The 18,524-nt window shown below is 41.7% G+C and overlaps 1 protein-coding gene across 7 annotated transcripts in view; it reads right to left on the reverse strand.

Annotated features, from left to right (window-relative positions):
* Nucleotides 1-18,524, reverse strand: part of PAM (peptidylglycine alpha-amidating monooxygenase) — a 189,459-nt gene that overhangs the window by 80,508 nt on the left and 90,427 nt on the right. For all 7 annotated transcript variants that reach the window (XM_073677903.1, XM_073677884.1, XM_073677910.1 and 4 more), the window contains exons 8-9: nt 5,918-5,966; nt 3,910-3,977 (exon numbers count right to left, since the gene is read on the reverse strand). In XM_073677903.1, coding sequence (XP_073534004.1) covers nt 3,910-3,977; nt 5,918-5,966 — 117 coding nt within the window. The remainder of the gene's footprint in view (nt 1-3,909; nt 3,978-5,917; nt 5,967-18,524) is intronic.

Genomic DNA, 18,524 nt, shown 5'->3' on the forward strand with positions numbered 1-18,524 from the left:
TCCCTCCGATTTCAGCAGTATATACTGTAGATGGCAGGAGAAGTGGGCAGACGCAAGGCAGGGGGCACACATAGATTACAGGTCCCATTGCAGTGGTGTCGCCAGCCACCATTGGCGGTATGCTACCTGCCAGGGACAAAGAAGATATCCAACCAACATCTCCTGGACCCTCCATCTGCTTACAAGTGGTATATAACGCACTTCCCATCTTATAGATTAAGTATATAGAACAATACATTGGAGAATTTAAGAGTACAATAACTATCTTTTCTGACAGTTGTAAGAAGGGCTGTGGAGTCGGTAAGCCAAACCACCGACTCCGATTCCTCAATTTCCCTGACTTTCACTCTGGCTCCATAGCTCCAACTCCACAGCACTGCCTCACTACTGAGCGTGTACATAAAGTGCAGCACGGATTCATCTCAACTCTGGTTATAGGCATGGACCAACTCCTCCAACATGGACGGATTCTCTTGATCTGCTCTCAATGACAGATGTAAGTCATCGCTCTCACTGATTAATAACATACATCACACTACATGGAATTCGGATAAATTCTCGCTCAAGACCCAAGTTGCATGCAAACATCAAAACCATTGTGAGGCACATTCTAAACACAATTATCTGGGAAAAAAGAAAACTGCAGCCTAAAATTATAGTCAATAGGGTGAAAATCAACAAAACATGGACATTTATTAAAAAAGGCTCGCTGGACCCAATTAAAGCGTGCGTGTCTTTGAAGCAGAACAGAAAATTGAAATATTTTTCAATGATGAAAACTTGCATTTCTTTCAAGTAGTTAACCTCATTCCAATGATCAAAAAAGGGACACAATAAGAAGCGTCAGCGAGCGCATATTTCCAATTCCTGAGCAATAAACAGCACTTTGTGTTGAAAGTAATGGGGTTATAAAACAGGAATGTCCTAAAAGAGGAGAAGAGGAAATGGGAGATGTTCTTTTACTCTCCATAAAGCTCATTTCTGCCTCTTATTTCTCTGTGAATCCACCTGACGCTGTAAAGCATCCAGCACGTCCCATCCATAGGCCCAGTGCAGCTGAGTGATTTACCATCATCCTACATGACAGAAGTAATTCGAGGCGGCCAGCAACCAATTACTAGCAAGTAACCTGTGCTGTTTCTAGGCCACTCTTAGCCCCAGGCACGGAGCAGAGCAGACAATCCTCTCCCTTAGGACAAGGCTTACTTCAGCGTATTCCTGTAAACTGACAGCAAGACCCTTCTGCACAATACCGTACAAAGTCAAGGAAATAACCCCCGGATCAGTTTCCTCACTGCTGAATTTGAAAGGTAGGTTATGATCCCACATATATAAGTACATCACTTTCTCAAAATCTGCTTTTACTGAACCAAAAAAGAATTCCCTAAATTGACAAAAATATTTCTAGAATTGCAGTATGACCATAAGTGAGGTGGGACCTCTATAGTGTCCTATACACATTTTGTACTCCAAAACAAACAAAAAATGAGCTGGACTATAAGCTGGTATACATGCAAAGTGTAAGAGCACAATCAAACTGTGGCCATTTCTTAGACATCCCCCCAAGAAAAAACAACAACAATAAAAAAATTAGAATATACCCTACAGCAGGTAAATCAGTAAATGGTAATAGTACATGTATAACATAGGGTACTTAGTTAACGCAATTTTGTTCAAAAAGACATAAAAGCATCCCACCAACGTCAAGGTGTACCTATCGGGGCGGTCCCAACCTGTCTCTAGCATTAAAACTTTACCATGTGTCAAACGACGTCAATGTGAACAAGGGCAAAGCAGGACAGGGCCAGACTGGAACACCCATCCATGAGAAGCTATACAAATGGAATGCTTTAATACTTTATTTTTTTTTTTACATTATATACTCTAAGTATAAAAAGTCTTGTGGGATAGTAGAGACAATGAGAAATTCACAGCGCTTCTGTAAGTCCATGTTGGACTCTACATACTGCAAGTACAAATAAAATAGAGCAAGTGGAGAGATAAAAAGCGCAAAATAGAGTCTTATCCAATGACAAAAGTGTATGGAAAGTTAAGTAATACAATCACCTGATAGGGTTGTGATAGTCACAACTCCTATAGAAAGTATATAAAGGCTGCTGCAGGATCACTAATAGGATCAGACACAATCGAAAGAGGAATGTGGCGATTCAAAATTCGTGATGCCAAAGATTCAAAGTACGATCAAAGACAAGGATGAGATATGGATGCGGTTTATTTCATCAACGTGTTCCAAGGTTTTCAAACATCTTCATCAGGAAAAAAACACAATAATTATTGTGGTTTTGTCCTGATGAATAGGGTTTGAAAACCTTGAAACGCGTTGATGAAATAAACCACATCCATGTCTCATCCTTGTCTATGATCGAACTTTGGATCTTTGGCATCACGGATTCAGAATCACAACATTCCTCTTTCGATTACTTACTGCCAGTGACATTCCTCCATGCATGTTCACCACTTAGTCAGCTTTTCTACATGGACAAGCAGCAATGTATTTTTTCTTGCCCATGCTAAACCACAAAAACTTTTCTTTCCCACTTTTCTCTACATTATATGGTGTCGTTACTAAACACAATTTGTCCTGCACAATACAAGTCCTCATACGACAGAAAATGGAAAAAAAAGTTACGATTCTTAGTAAGCAGGCATGAAAAAGTACAAACAAAATAAAAAATAACAACTGCCTACAAGGGATTTCCAAGCTAGTAGACATCCTGAATAATATTAAATAATAAATAGCAGGATTTCGGACTCTTAACTAAAGAAATAGCTTAATGGCACTTTAAAGATGATTAAAATTATACTTTAAAATAAAGTAAAATACAATCGTGTTGTTCTTCTGTAATCAGGAGTGGTAGTTTTATGCTAATGAGGTGCAAGTGCAGCGGGGACTGGAAGTTGTACTAGGTCTTCTACTGCCTGTCTGAATATTATCCTATTATAAGCCGACCTCCATCCTATGGTTGACAGGTCACTGCTTTTTCGAGACCGGTCTTCCTCTGGCTGAAATCTTACACAGGCGCCGTCATTTCAATGGACGGCACAGATTGATTTCTCAGCAGCTCAATTCCAGCTCCTGGCAATGACGGCACATGCGAGAGATTTTGGTGAGAGGAGGCAAGTCACAAAAAAGAAGTGACCTGTCAGTGATAGACCAGAGGCAGGCGGGGGTGCGGAAAATATCCATACAGGCAGGAAAAGATCAAGTGCAGCGTCCAGCCCCGCTGCACTCATGCCTTATTAGAATAAAGCTTCCACGGATGATTAACAAAATGCATTTCTTCAAAAAAAAAGGTATCATTTAAATCAGCTACAAAATGCTATCTCCGCCATGTCTTTACTTAAGAGTTCAAAATCCTCCTGACAGGTCTTACTTAATGAAAAATATTAGTGGAAGGCATAACAAAAGACCTCCAGAACCACATAAATGTACAGTATGGGATCTTAGGGCTTTTTATAGATTTTTTTTTATAATACAGCCATATGTATAGATCCATACATATATAATAATACTACAATATTATACACCATGCCTTTACCTGGAAAATTAGATCAGTAACACTATGGTATAAGAAAATATGATTTATAAAGCAGTGAGCTTTAAATTACTACTCCAGGTCTGGTCCCACCACTCTCATATCTGACGATAAAAATCAATCTACACGAAAAAAAACAACCCTCTTTTCTTTACAGGAGTGTAAACAGGTTAAGTGAAATGAGAATGGGAGGATAAACATTTGAGCATTAAATGTTTTACACAAATCAATGAGTTTATTGTGTTTTATTTAGCTTTTTAAGTGAAGCAAGCAGACTGTGACATCCATCTCTTCAGCCTTTGTATGATCAGACTTTAAATATATACTCATTTACAAGAAATACTGTACTTACCCTTTTCACCTGGTGGGATTACAGTATCCATAGACATCAAGAGATAAATGCCAGCAATCAGCGGCTGCCTGGGAGTAATAAAATGGCAGTCAATGGAAATAAAGACAACAGAAGAACGGAAATCTTCACTGAATGCATTTAATATCATATCGCATACAACAATAGCAGAAGAAAAACTATTCCCATCACAGACAGAGCTAAAGTGGAAGGACGTATAATGGGCAGCACAACGACCTGTAGCACCCCGGACCCTAGGATCCAATTCAGCCAAGGGCATGGGATTTGTATGTTCTCCGTATATTTGTGCTGGTTCCCTCTTAAACTCCATACTTCATGGTTAAAGGCCTCGTCACACTAAGCGAGATCGCTGCTGAGTCACAAGTTTTGTGACGCAACAGCGACCTCAGTAGCGATCTCGTTACGTTTAACACGTAGCAGCTACCAGGCCCCTGCTGTGAGATCGCTGGTCGTGTCGGAATGGTCTGGACATTTCTTTGATCGTTGAGGCCCCACTGGGTAGCATGCATCGGTGTGTTTGACACCTTACCAATGACCTTGTTGACTACTCAGACACAAACACATAGGCGTGCATCGTTATACAGATCGTTACGGGTCGCCGCATCGTTGCTGCGTCGTTGGGAAGATCTGACTGTTTGACATCTCACCAGCGACCACATAGCGACGCAGCAACGATCCCTGACAGGTCATATCGTTGTCGGGATCGCTGTAGCGTCGCTTAGTGTGACGGGGCCTTAATCCTTTCAAGACCTGGCAATTTTATATTTTTTAGCTCTTTTTTTTTCTGTCATTCTTTCAAAAGCCATAACTTTTTTTTATTTTTTCATCGGCATAGCGGATGGATGTACAAAGTCTACACACCCCTGTTAAAATGGCAGGTTTTTTTCATGTAAAAATATCATCTCTAAAAAGCAAAGAAGAATGGTGCTGGACATTGGAGAAGAGAGCAGCGGTGAGTATATTAATACACTCACACTACACTACATGCACCTACAAACAATTAATGAATAAATAAACTTAGTGGGTATACTTCTTTAAATGCCACTGTGAGTGAAAAACAGCAGCAATCGGAGGTAACTCTGGTCACTGCTGTTAGAGGCAGATGCTGGCTGTGTACAACAGCCAGCTTCTTACACAGCTAGCTTCTGCCCAGTATGAAGCAGGCTCAGCTCCTGAACACGCCTTATACACCCCGAACATGACCTGTGACGAACAAGCACATCACAGGTTGTTAAGGGGGTTAAAAGGGTGGACCTTAAATTCTCATAATCCCATATAAAATAAATAGAGGGATAGTTGCCATGATTGACCATCACTCAATTCACATAGGGCAAAAGCTCTTGCAATCAGCAAGTTATCACCTAATCTTCGTGTAGTGATTAATTTGCACTTATGGTTTGGACCAAATAAGAAATTGTCCCTAATGTGTGCAGAAATAGATAAATTATATTGTAAGCTACATTGGAGACATGGACTGATATGAATCTCTGTACAGTACTGTGGAATATGTTGGTGCCATGTGAACCATAAAAAAAATAAATAAATGCATTTGTGTATACTTTGAGGACTATGTATTTTATTTTACTTGCTTTAATACTGCCATTAATTGCATAGCACTTTACAGACATCATCATCACTGTCCCCGTTGGGGTTCACAATCTAAATTCCATATTTGTAAATTTTTGGAGTGTGGTAGGAAACCGGAGAACCCGGAGGAAACCCACGCAAACATGTGGAGAACATACAATCTCCTTGCAGATGTTGTGCTGAGTGGGTTTTTTACCCCGAACCTTAGCTCTGCAAGGCTTTATGATGCAACATATTCTTAGTTTCAATAGAAAAAGCAGCTCAAGAGCACAAACTGCTGCTCTAACAAGGAAAATACCGTGAAGGCTAATACAAGAAGAACACTTATAATTTCATTATTAGAGAAAAGATGTGTAAAATGATGTATAAAAATAACACCTGTAATAATAGTAATGGCAGTTACCTTTCAGGTGTGATTTGTACCGTCACTCCAGTACAGTCTTTATGTTTATCTGCAAAAAATACAAAAAATCAGTTAGTTACTATACCTTGTGCTGACACGTATTATACAGTAGAGAAAATACTCTTCGAATGCAGGGGCCATACATAGTACAAGCCATGAACTGAATGTAATAAAACCTGGCAGCAGCCATAGTACAAGCCATCAACTGAACGTAGTAAAACTGGCAGTGTCCATAGTACAAGCCATCAACTGAATGTAGTAAAACTGGCAACGGCCATAGTACAAGCCATCAACTGAACATAGTAAAACTGGCAACGGCCATAGTACAAGCCATCAACAGAACGTAGTAAAACTGGCAGTGGCCATAGTACAAGCCATCAACTAAATGTAGTAAAACTCACAACGGCCATAGTACAAGCCATCAACTGAACGTAATAAAACCTGGCAGCGGCCTAAGTACAAGCCATCAACTGAACGTAATAAAACCTGGCAGCGGCAATAGTACAAGCCATCAACTGAACGTAGCAAAACTGCCAAGTTAAAGTGATCATAATACTTCTCTGAGAAGACCCATCATTTTACCATACTACACTCTAAAATATTAGTTCAGAAAACTTGTTTTACTACTAAATAGATCATCAATGCAAAATGAAATACCTTCACACAGTGCAAGAAGAGAAATAATTCCCAACTATGTCTTATTCTTGTCATCAAAAATACAAGAAAAACCCGAACTGATCAGCTGATTACAGCACACCAGTAGAATAAAAAAGTTATCCCTACAGGAAAAGGTTTACGTTCATACCCTCCAGACCTTGTAAGCCAAAGGGATAAACAGACAATATGAGATCATTCACATGGTGTAATATATTAATATGTAATGTCCCTCCTTTATTTCAATATGCGCTCGTCTTCCTTGATTTTGGTCTAGGTGAAGCTCAACAATGCAATAGATACATCTTATGGACTATGAAACAGAAAAACCTTGAACAAATGAGTAATACCAGCACATCACTGGGGATTAGTACCTGTTGATGAGACATATAAGTTAGTTTACTTTATTTGTATGAAAATGATGCCTGTTGCCACTAGAAAGCATACTGGGGCATCTGATATCATCAGGAAATTCCAATGGGTCATATAGTTTCTAGGTTAATGTATAGGGATGTGCACGGATGAATTGCTGCCGTGGACATCCCTATACATTTCCCATTATTTTGCTAAGGATCATCCTTTTGCACACAGAGAAGCATTTTTTAGGCTGAAAAAGTCCCCCTCGGCTTATACTCGGGTATATACATATTCCGGTGGTGGATAGTTGGCGGGGGGGAAGTTGTGACGGCAGACGCAATAGTCGGCTGCTGCAGCTACCATGTGTGCCCGCTGCTAAAGGAGTGGAGAGGGGTGAATATTCATTTCTTTAATAGTGTGCGCACAGTGTCAGCAGCGCCGCACCTGACTCTGTGTCCATGGGTGTGGAGAAAAGTGAATATGCATTCTCTTTAGTAGCAGGCAGACAAGATAGCTGAGCCGCAGCAGGAGCTGCGACACTGCTGACACTGTGCACACGCCATTAAAGAACAGGGATATTCCCTCTTCACCACGCACATAGTCCCGGCGTGGAGAGGAGTGAATATCCCCGCAGCTCACTTCGGCTTCTGAGGGCACATGGCAGTGATGTCATGCGCTGCTCAGATGCGGAGGCAAGCAGCTGCTGGCAGAACAGGAGCAGCGCTGGAGCAGTGGAGAGGAAGGTCAGTATGAGTGTTTATTTTTTTTAATGTGTGCAGTGGTGGGGGGCCATGCAAATCAGGATAGGCGGGCCATACATACCAGGATTGGGATGAGGGGGCCATGCATATCAGGATTGGGGATGATGGGGCCAAGCATACCAGGATTGGGTTGAGGGGAGCCATGCATACAGGATTGGGGATGATGGGGCCATGCATACCAGGATTGGGGATGTGGGGTGCCATGTATACTAGGATTGGGGATGATGATGCCATGCATATCAGGACTGGGGATGAGGAGGCCATGCATACCAGGATTGGAGTTGAGGAGGCCATGCATACCAGGATTGGGGATGAGGGGGCCATACATACCAGGATGGGGAAATTTTCCAGATGCTGCTGCATTTCCCACCCTAGGCTCATACTCGAGTCAATAAGTTTTCCCAGTATTTTGTGGCAAAATTAGGTGCCTTGGCTTATACTCAAGTATATACGGTACATGCTTTAGGGGGAGTTGTGCCCGTAACAACCCATAAAGGTGAGCAGAATCCCACCCTATATTCCCCCTTCTTTAATTCGATTGTAACACTCATGGACAAGCCATGAGACAGGGTAGTCAGGAGGTCAGAGGTCACATACCAGGAGGGCTCATAGTAGAGGCTAGATATAATAAGGGCTAGATAAAGGCATGGTCAGGTAACAGTCTGGGGTCAAATGCCAGGAGGGTACATCAAGACAAGGAAGTAATATAAAAGGATAGTCAGAGGCCAAGTCCAGGGTCAGGTACCTAAAGTCAGAGAGCGTCGCGAGCAGAAGGGATAATCCACACGAATGGTCATGACAAATCTTATATCCGGCAATAAGATCAGAGTATCAGACACAGAGCTAAGCAAACACCAAACTAAGCTAATGTACAGCTGACACTGGACTGCTCACTACTAGCCAGCTATATAGCTAGTAAATCACCAAGGATGGAAGGCACCTGGGGAAACGCCCACAGGCTAGGCCAGACTAAGCAGCAGACCTGTCAATCAAAATGCTGACAGTCCAGCATACCCGAGCATCACACTGGATGACTGGACTGTCACTCGCAACACTAACAGTCCAGCACACTTCAGATTGCATAGGGCAGCTGAGCTGTCACTCACAGAGTCCCTAGGTAACAGTAAAGATGAAACTGTGAAATCCATTACCCTATGTGCATCCTTATTTCAGCTCATACCAACATTGTTTCTACAGTAGGTTGGCATTTTAGAATGCAGCAATTGTTAAATGCTAAACTGACCGAAACGCATTCTGCTACAGATATGATACCAGTGTGAATTATCTGTATTGCTGATGATGAAATAAAGGGAAGTCATGTTTAAGCATATTATGTAAGTGCCAGGAGATGAGCACAGGATATTCTGTTGCTATGCGTTCCACCAGAAGTGGCAAGGTTGGGTACATTGTTTAGTGGCGCAAAATAGTACTGCAAGTGCACTGCCACTTCAGTACATTGGCGAGAGCTTGCAGCCTATTCAAGTCCTCTACACATTGTACAGAGCTATACCACTTCTGGTGTAGCTAGTCAGACTTAGCCGATCTGACCTAAGGATAGGTCATCAACTACAAAGTTTTAGCAAACTCCTTTAGGCTGTGTGCCCATGATGCGTTTTTTAAGCATTTCCGCAGCGGCAAAAACGCTGCAGAAACGCTTAAAAAACGCATGGTAGAAGGCCTGCCATGTTCCCCAATGATAATCCGCATGTGCTGTGCACATGCTGCGGAAATTTCCGCTGCGGATTATCATTGCGGAAAAAAACGCAGCACTACCAATTATTTTGCGGAAGCGCTGCGTTTTTGCCGCCATTGACTTGCATTAGAACGCATGTATTCCGCTTCACTAGATAAGCACATGCGGAATACATGCATTCAATGTGCGGATGGTTCCAGGTCTAGAGGAGAGGAGACTCTCCTCCGGACCCGGGTACCATAGAAGCTGTAAAAAAAAAAGAATAAAATAAAAAATAAATATTATATTTACCTTCTGATGGCCCCCGCTGCGCTCGTCCTCCCTTGCAGGCAGATCGCGATGAACTGGAGGACTTGCGCTGACGTCATAGTCATGTGACGGGTCACGCGACGCTGATGTCGGCAGGTCCTTCAGTGTACCGCGATCTGCCGGCAGCCAGGACGGAGCGAAGCAAGACTGCGGGGGCCATCGGAAGGTAAGTATAGATTTATTTTTTCTTTTTTACCATTTTGTCACAGTATACAAATCCATGCCGGTTGCATGGATTTATATAGTGTGACCAAGTTGACAAACACTTTCCAAGTGACGCTAAAATCGCTTGGAAAGCGCTTGACAACCCGCATGCGGAAATGCATGTGAAGAACGCTTCACATCCGCATGTCCCTGGCAGGAAAACGCATGTACAATCCGCATGTACAATCCGCATGCGTTTTTTTCTGCCAGGGAGATGCAGAAACGCTCAGGAAAAATCCAGAGCATTTCTGCATCGTGGGCACATAGCCTTAAAGTAAGCAGGATTATTCAGAACTCACTCATATCTATTTCATAATAGATCCAGTATAGTTCTCCATGAGCCACTGTAAATGGAAATTCTGACACTAGTGTTATCAGATCCTTAATTAAACACTGTGTGTAGAATTATTAGGCAAGTATTTTGACCATATCATCATTTTAGGCAAATTTTCCAACTGCAACCTGTATAAACTTGAATGCTTATTGGATAAAGCAGATCGGGTGATGTGTATTTGTGTACGAGGGTGGTTAAGCCTAAGGATAGAACACCCTTTATCAAGGTGTGCAGAATTATTAGGCAGTGTGTTTCCCTCAGGCAAAATGGGCCAAAAGGAGATTTAACAGACTGAAAAGTCAAAAAGTCGAGGGAAGCAGCACTCATGAAATTGCTAAGATATTGGGGCATGGTAACAGAACCAGCAAAAGTTTTGTTGCAAATAGTCAATAGGGTCGCAAAAAACATGTTGAGTAAAAAAGATGCACATTAACTGCCAAAGATTTGAGAAAAATCAAACGTGAAGCGACCAGGAAGCCATTATTCTCCGATGTAGTCATATTCCAGAACTGAAACCTTCCTGGAGCGCCCAGAAGTATAAGGTGTTCAGCACTTAGAGACATGGCCAAGGTAAGGAAGGCTGAAACCCAACAAACACTGAACAAGACGCAGAAGTTGAAACGTCAAAACTGGGCCAAAAATATCTGAAGACAAATTTTTCAAAAGTTCCATAGACTGATGAGATGAGCGACTCTTGACAGACCAGATGGATGGGTCCGTGGCTGGATCTGTAACGGGCACTGACCTCCACTTTGACTCAGACGTCAGCAAGGGGTAGGTTGGGTAATACTCTGGGCTGATATTATTAAAGATAAGCTAGTTGGACCTTTTCAGGTTGAAGATGGACTCAAAATTAACTCCAAACCTACTGCCAGTTTTTACAAGACTCTTTATTCAAATAGTGGTACAGGAAAAAGTCTGCATTTTTCAAGAAAACTATGATTTTTATGAACCACAATGCTCCATCACATGCATCGAAGTCTCCACTGCTTTGCTGCCAGTAAAGGCCTTAAAGATGAAAGAATAATGACATGGCCCCTTCCTCACCTGACCTAAACCCTATTGAGAACTTGTGGGCCCTTTGTAAACGGGAGATTTACGGTGAAGGAAAACAGTCACCTCTCTAAACAGCTGTGGTTGGTGCTGCACCAAAAGCTGATCGTCAACAGATTAAGAATTAAGATACTATAAAGGACTATAATAACTGAAAGCTATGACTAGAGGGCAAGTTAGTTCAGGAACTGCCACACACACGTATTATACATAAGGTTCATATTAGTTTAAATAAACTCAGATTACAGTCTATGTGCCACTGACAATATAAAAAAACTCATGATTAAGTATTTATATTCCATATACTAAAGTGACGCAGGACTGTGACATCTGGAGATGCAATGTTGTCTATAGCCCGGGGCAGTCATGAATAAATGTCGCTAAGAACACGCTGTTCATCCCATTTTTTTAAGTGGTTTGACTTCTGTATGGACAAAGGACAAGAGCCATCACTAACCTTGTGCAATATATCTATGGTTAGGTTTACAGACAAGGAACAAATCTATCAATTGTTTTAATCAGCTCACTCTGCATTACAGTTTTCAGTTATTTACCTAAGAAAGTACCTAATACAACATAGAAAGCACGGTAGGCACTCTACATTGACTTTTTTTCCATGCATTGCGTATTTCTATTTAGTACTCTGAGTGCACAAGGATGTAACGTTGCTGAATTCATATTGAATTTTTACAAATTCGCTGAACCCAACGAAAGTGATCAATTTGCGCTTTGCTTTATGACACTCGCCTAAAATGGCCACCACTATTTTACTTACTGCAGAAGAATCACATGACCTTTGGCATGACTGAATGGTCGTCAGCCATCACATAACAGCTCTACCAATCAGGAGAGATTATAATAGCTTGTAAAAAATTGTGTGCGACAGCATAACTGTTAACATGATTTATGTGTGAGGAAAAGAAAGTAGTGTAATATATGTCTTTACAGGGTAATTGGAGCTTTGGCGTTCTCGCAATTCATGGTAAGTTGATTTAAATCTAATTTTTGGGTTAGAATTAGGCTCCACTGGCAAATTCAAATTCCAACTCATCTCTAACTATTGTTTATGGGCTGTAGATCTAATTGGCTCCTTATTATTTTGATGCACCATTAAAGTGTATTCCCTAAATCCAGTATTCAAAGGGTAGATGATAACTTGTGAATGAGTAGGGTTCCAATCAACTGGCCCTCCACTGATCCCAAGAACAGGCCCTTTGGAATGAAGTGGTAGCCACGTATGCATTTCGTGACTTTATTGATTCTTTATGGGACTTTTGCAGATAGCTGGCCGATGTAGTTGGCTATTTCCAGCACTCCCTCAAAGAATGACTGAAGCGATGGCATGCAGGTCCTGATCTTAGGATTGGTGGGGGTCCCAGCAAGTTATCACATATTTTTTGGTTAGGTAATAAAGGCTTACTCACAACATTTTAAATTAAGTCTACTCTTGACCCATATGTAACCAATCTCATTAGCTGATGTATAGGTTTCTTTGAGGTATCCATACTCTGAACTTCTATTCTTTTGGTGTTCTTCTGCTGGACCTATTTATTAATACTTTTCATTTTTACACTATTGAAAAGCATATACAATAAAGTATTGTGTGTTTGTTTGTTTTTTAAGAATGGAAGTCAATGCCAGACAAAGTATTTAGGTGTTTCTTTGCCAATTTTAATCTATGTGGAGAAACACTCATGTACAAATCCTGGATGGTGCATTGGTGTTAATTATGGCCCATGTACACATTAAAGATGATGAAAATTAACAATTTCTTCGGGTAAAAACTTAAAAAAGTTGTCCATTACTTTATATTACCCCCCAATGTATCCCCCTGAGACTCCTAAGGATTTTTGCAAATACCTTACGTTGCTTTTTCTGCCTGTGAGTGGCCTATCCTTGGCCGCTCACAGGCATCACGTGACCCCGCGCTGACGTCACGACAAGTGAGGCGTGACTCAGTGCTGGGGTCCCTGCGGTGGCTGCTGGGTTGTGGGTGGGGTTACCCCCCGCATCACACCCAGCATCCACCGCGCACTTTCCCAATGAATGGGGAGAGGCAGAGCGTGCGGTGGATGCCGGGTGTGACGCTCACTGGGGGTAACCCCGCCCACAGCCTGGCATCCACCGTCGAACCAGGAAGACAGAGGCCCCCGGGGGTCACATGATGCCTGTGAGCGGCCAGTGATAGCGCCACTCACAGGCAGTATCTGCAACGTAAGCGAATTATAAAAATCCTTAGGGGTCCTGGGGGGATACATGGGGGGGGGGTAATATAAAGTACTGGACAACCTCTTTAAGAATGAATAATCTTTTTAGCTGACAGATCACAAACCATCATTACCTGAAATAAAAAGGGAGCCTGTCATGTCCAATAATATTAACCTGCAGATATAGGGTTAATCTGCAGGTTAATAGTGTTATGAAGGTGCTTGGCTGCTGTACTGAAAGTGGAGCACCCAGAAGAATATGAGCTCTATCTCTCCTGGGATCCATTGACTTTCAGTCATGCAGGCGTACCCGGGGAAAATACAGTCACCGCTTGCAGCAAGGAGAGCGGCTGCTGTAACCACGACCCGGCACTGACTGACAGCGGGCTCAGAAGGGCATCATTTCAGAGCCGGCCGTGGGAGTTCTTACAGCCACGGCTGTTAGGGAGCTCTTACAGCCGTTGATCTCAGTGCTGTGGGTGGTGATTAATTGCTCTGGGCACGTCTGAATGACTGAAAGCCGAGGGCTCATGGAAGCTGGGAGAAATAAAGTTAATTTTCTCCCGAGTGCAGCAAGTTCAGTACAGCGGCTGGGCACCTTCATAACACTATTAACCTGCAGATGAACCTGTAACTTGTCAAAGTTATTGGACATGACAGCTAGCTTTTAAGTCAGACGTGTTTGAATTTTTTGGACAAAAATTGCAAGAAAGCTCTCACAAAAATATTGTTTATTCACTAAAGATCTTTTGTTGCAAAAATATTTACAGAAAGACCGTTTGTTCACTATCACATGTCTCTGAAGATATATGGTCAAATTAAGCAACTATGACAAACGATATTGCCTAAAATGTGTGTGTGTGACTGTGTCGATATTACGATCATTTGTTATAGGGAACCTGCCATGTCCCAAAACGCTATCAACCAGCAGATATGGGGGTTAATCTGCAGGTTAATAGCATTACGCTGCACTAATAGTTCATCTACCAGGAGGAAATTAACTTTATTCCTCCCGGCAGCCTTGGGCTTTCAGTCATAGAGGCGCGGCTTCGGTCACTGCTCTGTACATAGTGAGCGGCGGCTGTAACCACACCCTGATGGTGACTGACAGCCGGCTTTGTACTGATGCATGGCTGAGCAGGCTATTAGTGCCGGGGTGAGGTTACAGCTGCAACTCACTATATACAGAGTAGCGACTGAAGCTGTGCCTCTATGACTGAAAGCCCAAGACTGCTGGGAGGAATAAAGATAATTTCTTCCTGGCAATCGGGCTATCAGTGAAGTGGCCGGAGAGCTTTGTAATGCTATTAACTCGCAGATTAATCCATAATAGTGTGCATCTAGGAAGTGACAGGTTCTCTTTAAATGATCGTTAAACACACTTTAATATGTATGAGGCCTTTAAGGTAGAGCCTTTTTGGATGGACTGAAATGGGGAGGCGATTATAGGCAGTGGGGAAACTGATTTACTGAAAAGACTGATAAGTAGAAGGGGAAAATTATGGATCCCCGGGACACAGACAAATTCTTTACATATTTCTCCTGTTTTAATTACAATACGAGACAGAAAAAGGGAATTACTCTTGTATATTTTCAATACTTAGCATTACATACAGGAATCGGTCACAATTAAATTCAGGTGATATCACACTCCATTCATAGTTATCTTTAATTTACTTGCCATAAATAGGTTATTTATTTTATGTATTGCAAATTCTGCAGTTAACTTGAATCTGGTGTTATTTTTTGCTTTTCCCCTTTCTGCCACTATTCTCAGTGTACAAATGTAGTACTTTTAGCCAACTAGGTGTGGTTCTCAAAAAGAGTCCCATTGAGAAGAGTTAAGGATCACACCCACTTTGCTAAAAAAAAACAAAAAAAAACAACTAGATTTACATACAGAGAGGAGAGGTACATATCTAAGGAACGCAAAGGTGGAGGAATAAAAGAAAATCTGCTCCAGGTTCAGGAGAACAGTAACATCCAAATAAAAAAAATTACGTACTGTATTTTGTGCCAAGTGACAAGTTCTCTTCAACAAATTACATCACAGATAAAATTTCATGTACAACTTATTTCCTCTATATTTAAAGGGAACCTGTCATGTCCTAATTGCTATGTACACTGCCCTGATAGCATTGCTAGTGACGCAATGTGCATCACTAACAAGCTATTTTCATGAAAATCGGTGGTAGTATAATGATTTTATAACTTTATATACAATTTGTCCTACCTGCTCGTATTCAGTCATAGGGGTGTGATTCTCAGATTCAGTCATGGGCGGAGTCATAGGGGTGTGATTCTCAGATTCAGTCATGGGCGGGCGTCGCGTTCAGCTAGTGCTGGCGCCGCCCATGACATTTGCTCCTGGCAAGTGCTAGGTTTGAGGGGCGCATGCGCATTTGCACACGTCGGGCCGCTGGTCCGGCGCTTGCGCACTGAGGCTGTGTGATTACCAGCTTCAGTGCGCACGCGCTGTTATCTGTGGCTCCCGGCGCGTGCGCGGTCAATGTATCGTGCGGTCACCGCTGCAGTGTCACTGCGCATGGGGTGACCACAAGATACATTGACCGCGCACGCGCCGGGAGCCACAGATCAAAGCGCGTGCGCACTGAAGCTGGTAATCATACAGCCTCAGTGCGCACACGCCGGACCAGCGGCCCGACGTGTGCAATTGCGCATGCGCTGCTCAAACCTAGCACTTTCCAGGAGCAGTATTCAAATGTCATAAGCGGCACCAGCACTGACTGAACGCAGCGCCCGCCTATGACTGAATATGAGACTCACTCCCCTAGACTGAATACAAGCAGGTAGGACAAAGTATATAAAATGTTATAAAATCATTATACTACCACCGATTTTCATGAAAACAGCTTGTTAGTGATGCACATTGCATCACTAACGAACCAATGGAGGCAGTGTACATAGCAACCAGGACGTGACAGGCTCCCTTTAATTTGAAATTATGGATTAAAATGTAATTTCAGATTACAACATAGCAAATTGTTACTATACAGTAAATATCCAATTTCTAACACCAAGATTTATCAATTTAATACTGAAATATTAGACTTTTATACTTTTGCAGAGGATCATTTCAAAGTTTGACATTTTTGTATTTCCGCAGACAATAAAATGAAAACAAAAATGAAACCTTCTGTCCTAAATTAATGGAAAGGCTTTACGTTAGCCGCTTTCATATTGATCTCCAGTTCTTCATGCGTGCGGCCTACATCAGCAAACCATTTCTAATTACAGAGTTCAAGTGGTCATTGACATGCCTTAATATGTTAACAATGTTCTAGTCCTTTTGGACTTTATCAAAAGGTCTTTTATATGTCACATTAAAAAGACTATTACTTTAAAGCAATTTAAAAGAAGGTTCTTGTGCAGTAATTAGGTGCAGCCGGCAAAATGTCGGAGTGAATAAATTATTATTTACTAATAGCAAATGAATCATTTTTTTATGATGGAATTATATTATTTTATACATTTCGGTATGGAGAGAGACGACCTTATGTAATTATATGTGGATTACTCTAGTGGCAATGATGTATAGCTTGGTAGGTCATTGCAATTTTTAGAAGCACAAATTAGGAGCAGACGTTAATATTTCAATAGTAGTGAATTATAGAACAGGATAATTGGATGTTTATGCACCAATAATTACAATTTACACCATGCTGTTTTTCACTGCCCTGTAGCATGTTGCCAAGAGAAAATTGCATAGAGGAATTTTCCAGGATAATCCATTGATATCCAATCCTTAAAGAAGACCTGTTACCAAGACAATGGCCTCTTTTGCTCCTATTTTATTTGTGCTATTCCCCTGAGTATTCATATTGTGGGATTTTACTTTTTACATTCATCACACGGTTCCAGAGATATGGGCCTTGTTACTTAATGTTCATTTTTATGGTCTTTATCAAGGGGGCGTGGCTCACCGGGTAATAATGCAGAGCAGCTTAAAGACGCGCCCCTGAGGATCCTGGTAACAACGCCCCCCCCCAGGAAAGACCATAAAATTAGCATTATATAACAAAGTCTAATCTCTGAAATCATATGGCAGATTTTAAGGTTATCTCATTGTTGATTGCATGCCCCAATATACTTTTAATAGAGAGGCACTACAGGTCAGGTCTGCCATGGTAGGTGCCCAAAAGAGCGATTTGCAAAAGCTCTCTTCTGACTTCCCCATACACATGAACAATTAGCTGAGTCAGAAAAGGAGGCAGTCGTTTTGTCGTGGTTGATGGGCATACATGAATTGGCCAATTTATGAGCTAAGAGCCTTCATTTTTTGTAAGTACATTTTATTTAGCAATGATGTAGTTTAGCTCTTATGTTCTCAGCGTTTGCATATGTCTTAGCCCTTGCAGTGTGCTGTTGTGCTTTCTTATTGTATGTTATGCAGTCATTGCAGTGTGCACCTGTTCACACTATATGGAGGTGCTGGTCAGGTTTTTTGTTTTCTTGCAGTTTACCATGGAGGTTTTGACTCACTCCTTTTCTGACTCTGCACTCCACCCATCAGCCCAAGTGTGCTTTTAATTAGTGCTGGTTTCTACCTGCTCACTTAAATTTGTAGGCTTCTAGCCCAAGAAAGGCATGTTTGCCCATTTACATTGTAGGCTTATAGCCCAAGAAAGACATGTTTAGGATGATAGATACCCATCATGCGGAGGCTACCTTGTCGTGGTTGATGGGCATACATGAATTGGCCAATTTATGCGCTAAGAGCCTTCATTTTTTGTAAGTACATTTTATTTAGCAATGATGCGGTTTAGCTCTTATGTTCTCAGTGTTTGCATATGTCTTGGCCCTTACAGTGTGCTGCTGTGCTTTCTTGTTGTATGCTTAAAGGGAATGTCTTAAAAATGACCTATTGTTTGAATCAGTTTTTATGTTTCATGTTTTTTTTTTGTTTTTTTTAAATGTCTTTTTTTTTCCCATACACATTAGACCAAATTCGTCAGAATCCGCCTACATTGACTGACAGAGTAATGTGTACGGGGGCCACAAGACTGTCCCCATA

This window comes from Phyllobates terribilis, unplaced genomic scaffold (genome assembly GCF_046119375.1).
Source record: "Phyllobates terribilis strain yellow unplaced genomic scaffold, ASM4611937v1 Scaffold_1__5_contigs__length_1240528914, whole genome shotgun sequence".
Taxonomy (NCBI): domain Eukaryota; kingdom Metazoa; phylum Chordata; class Amphibia; order Anura; family Dendrobatidae; genus Phyllobates; species Phyllobates terribilis.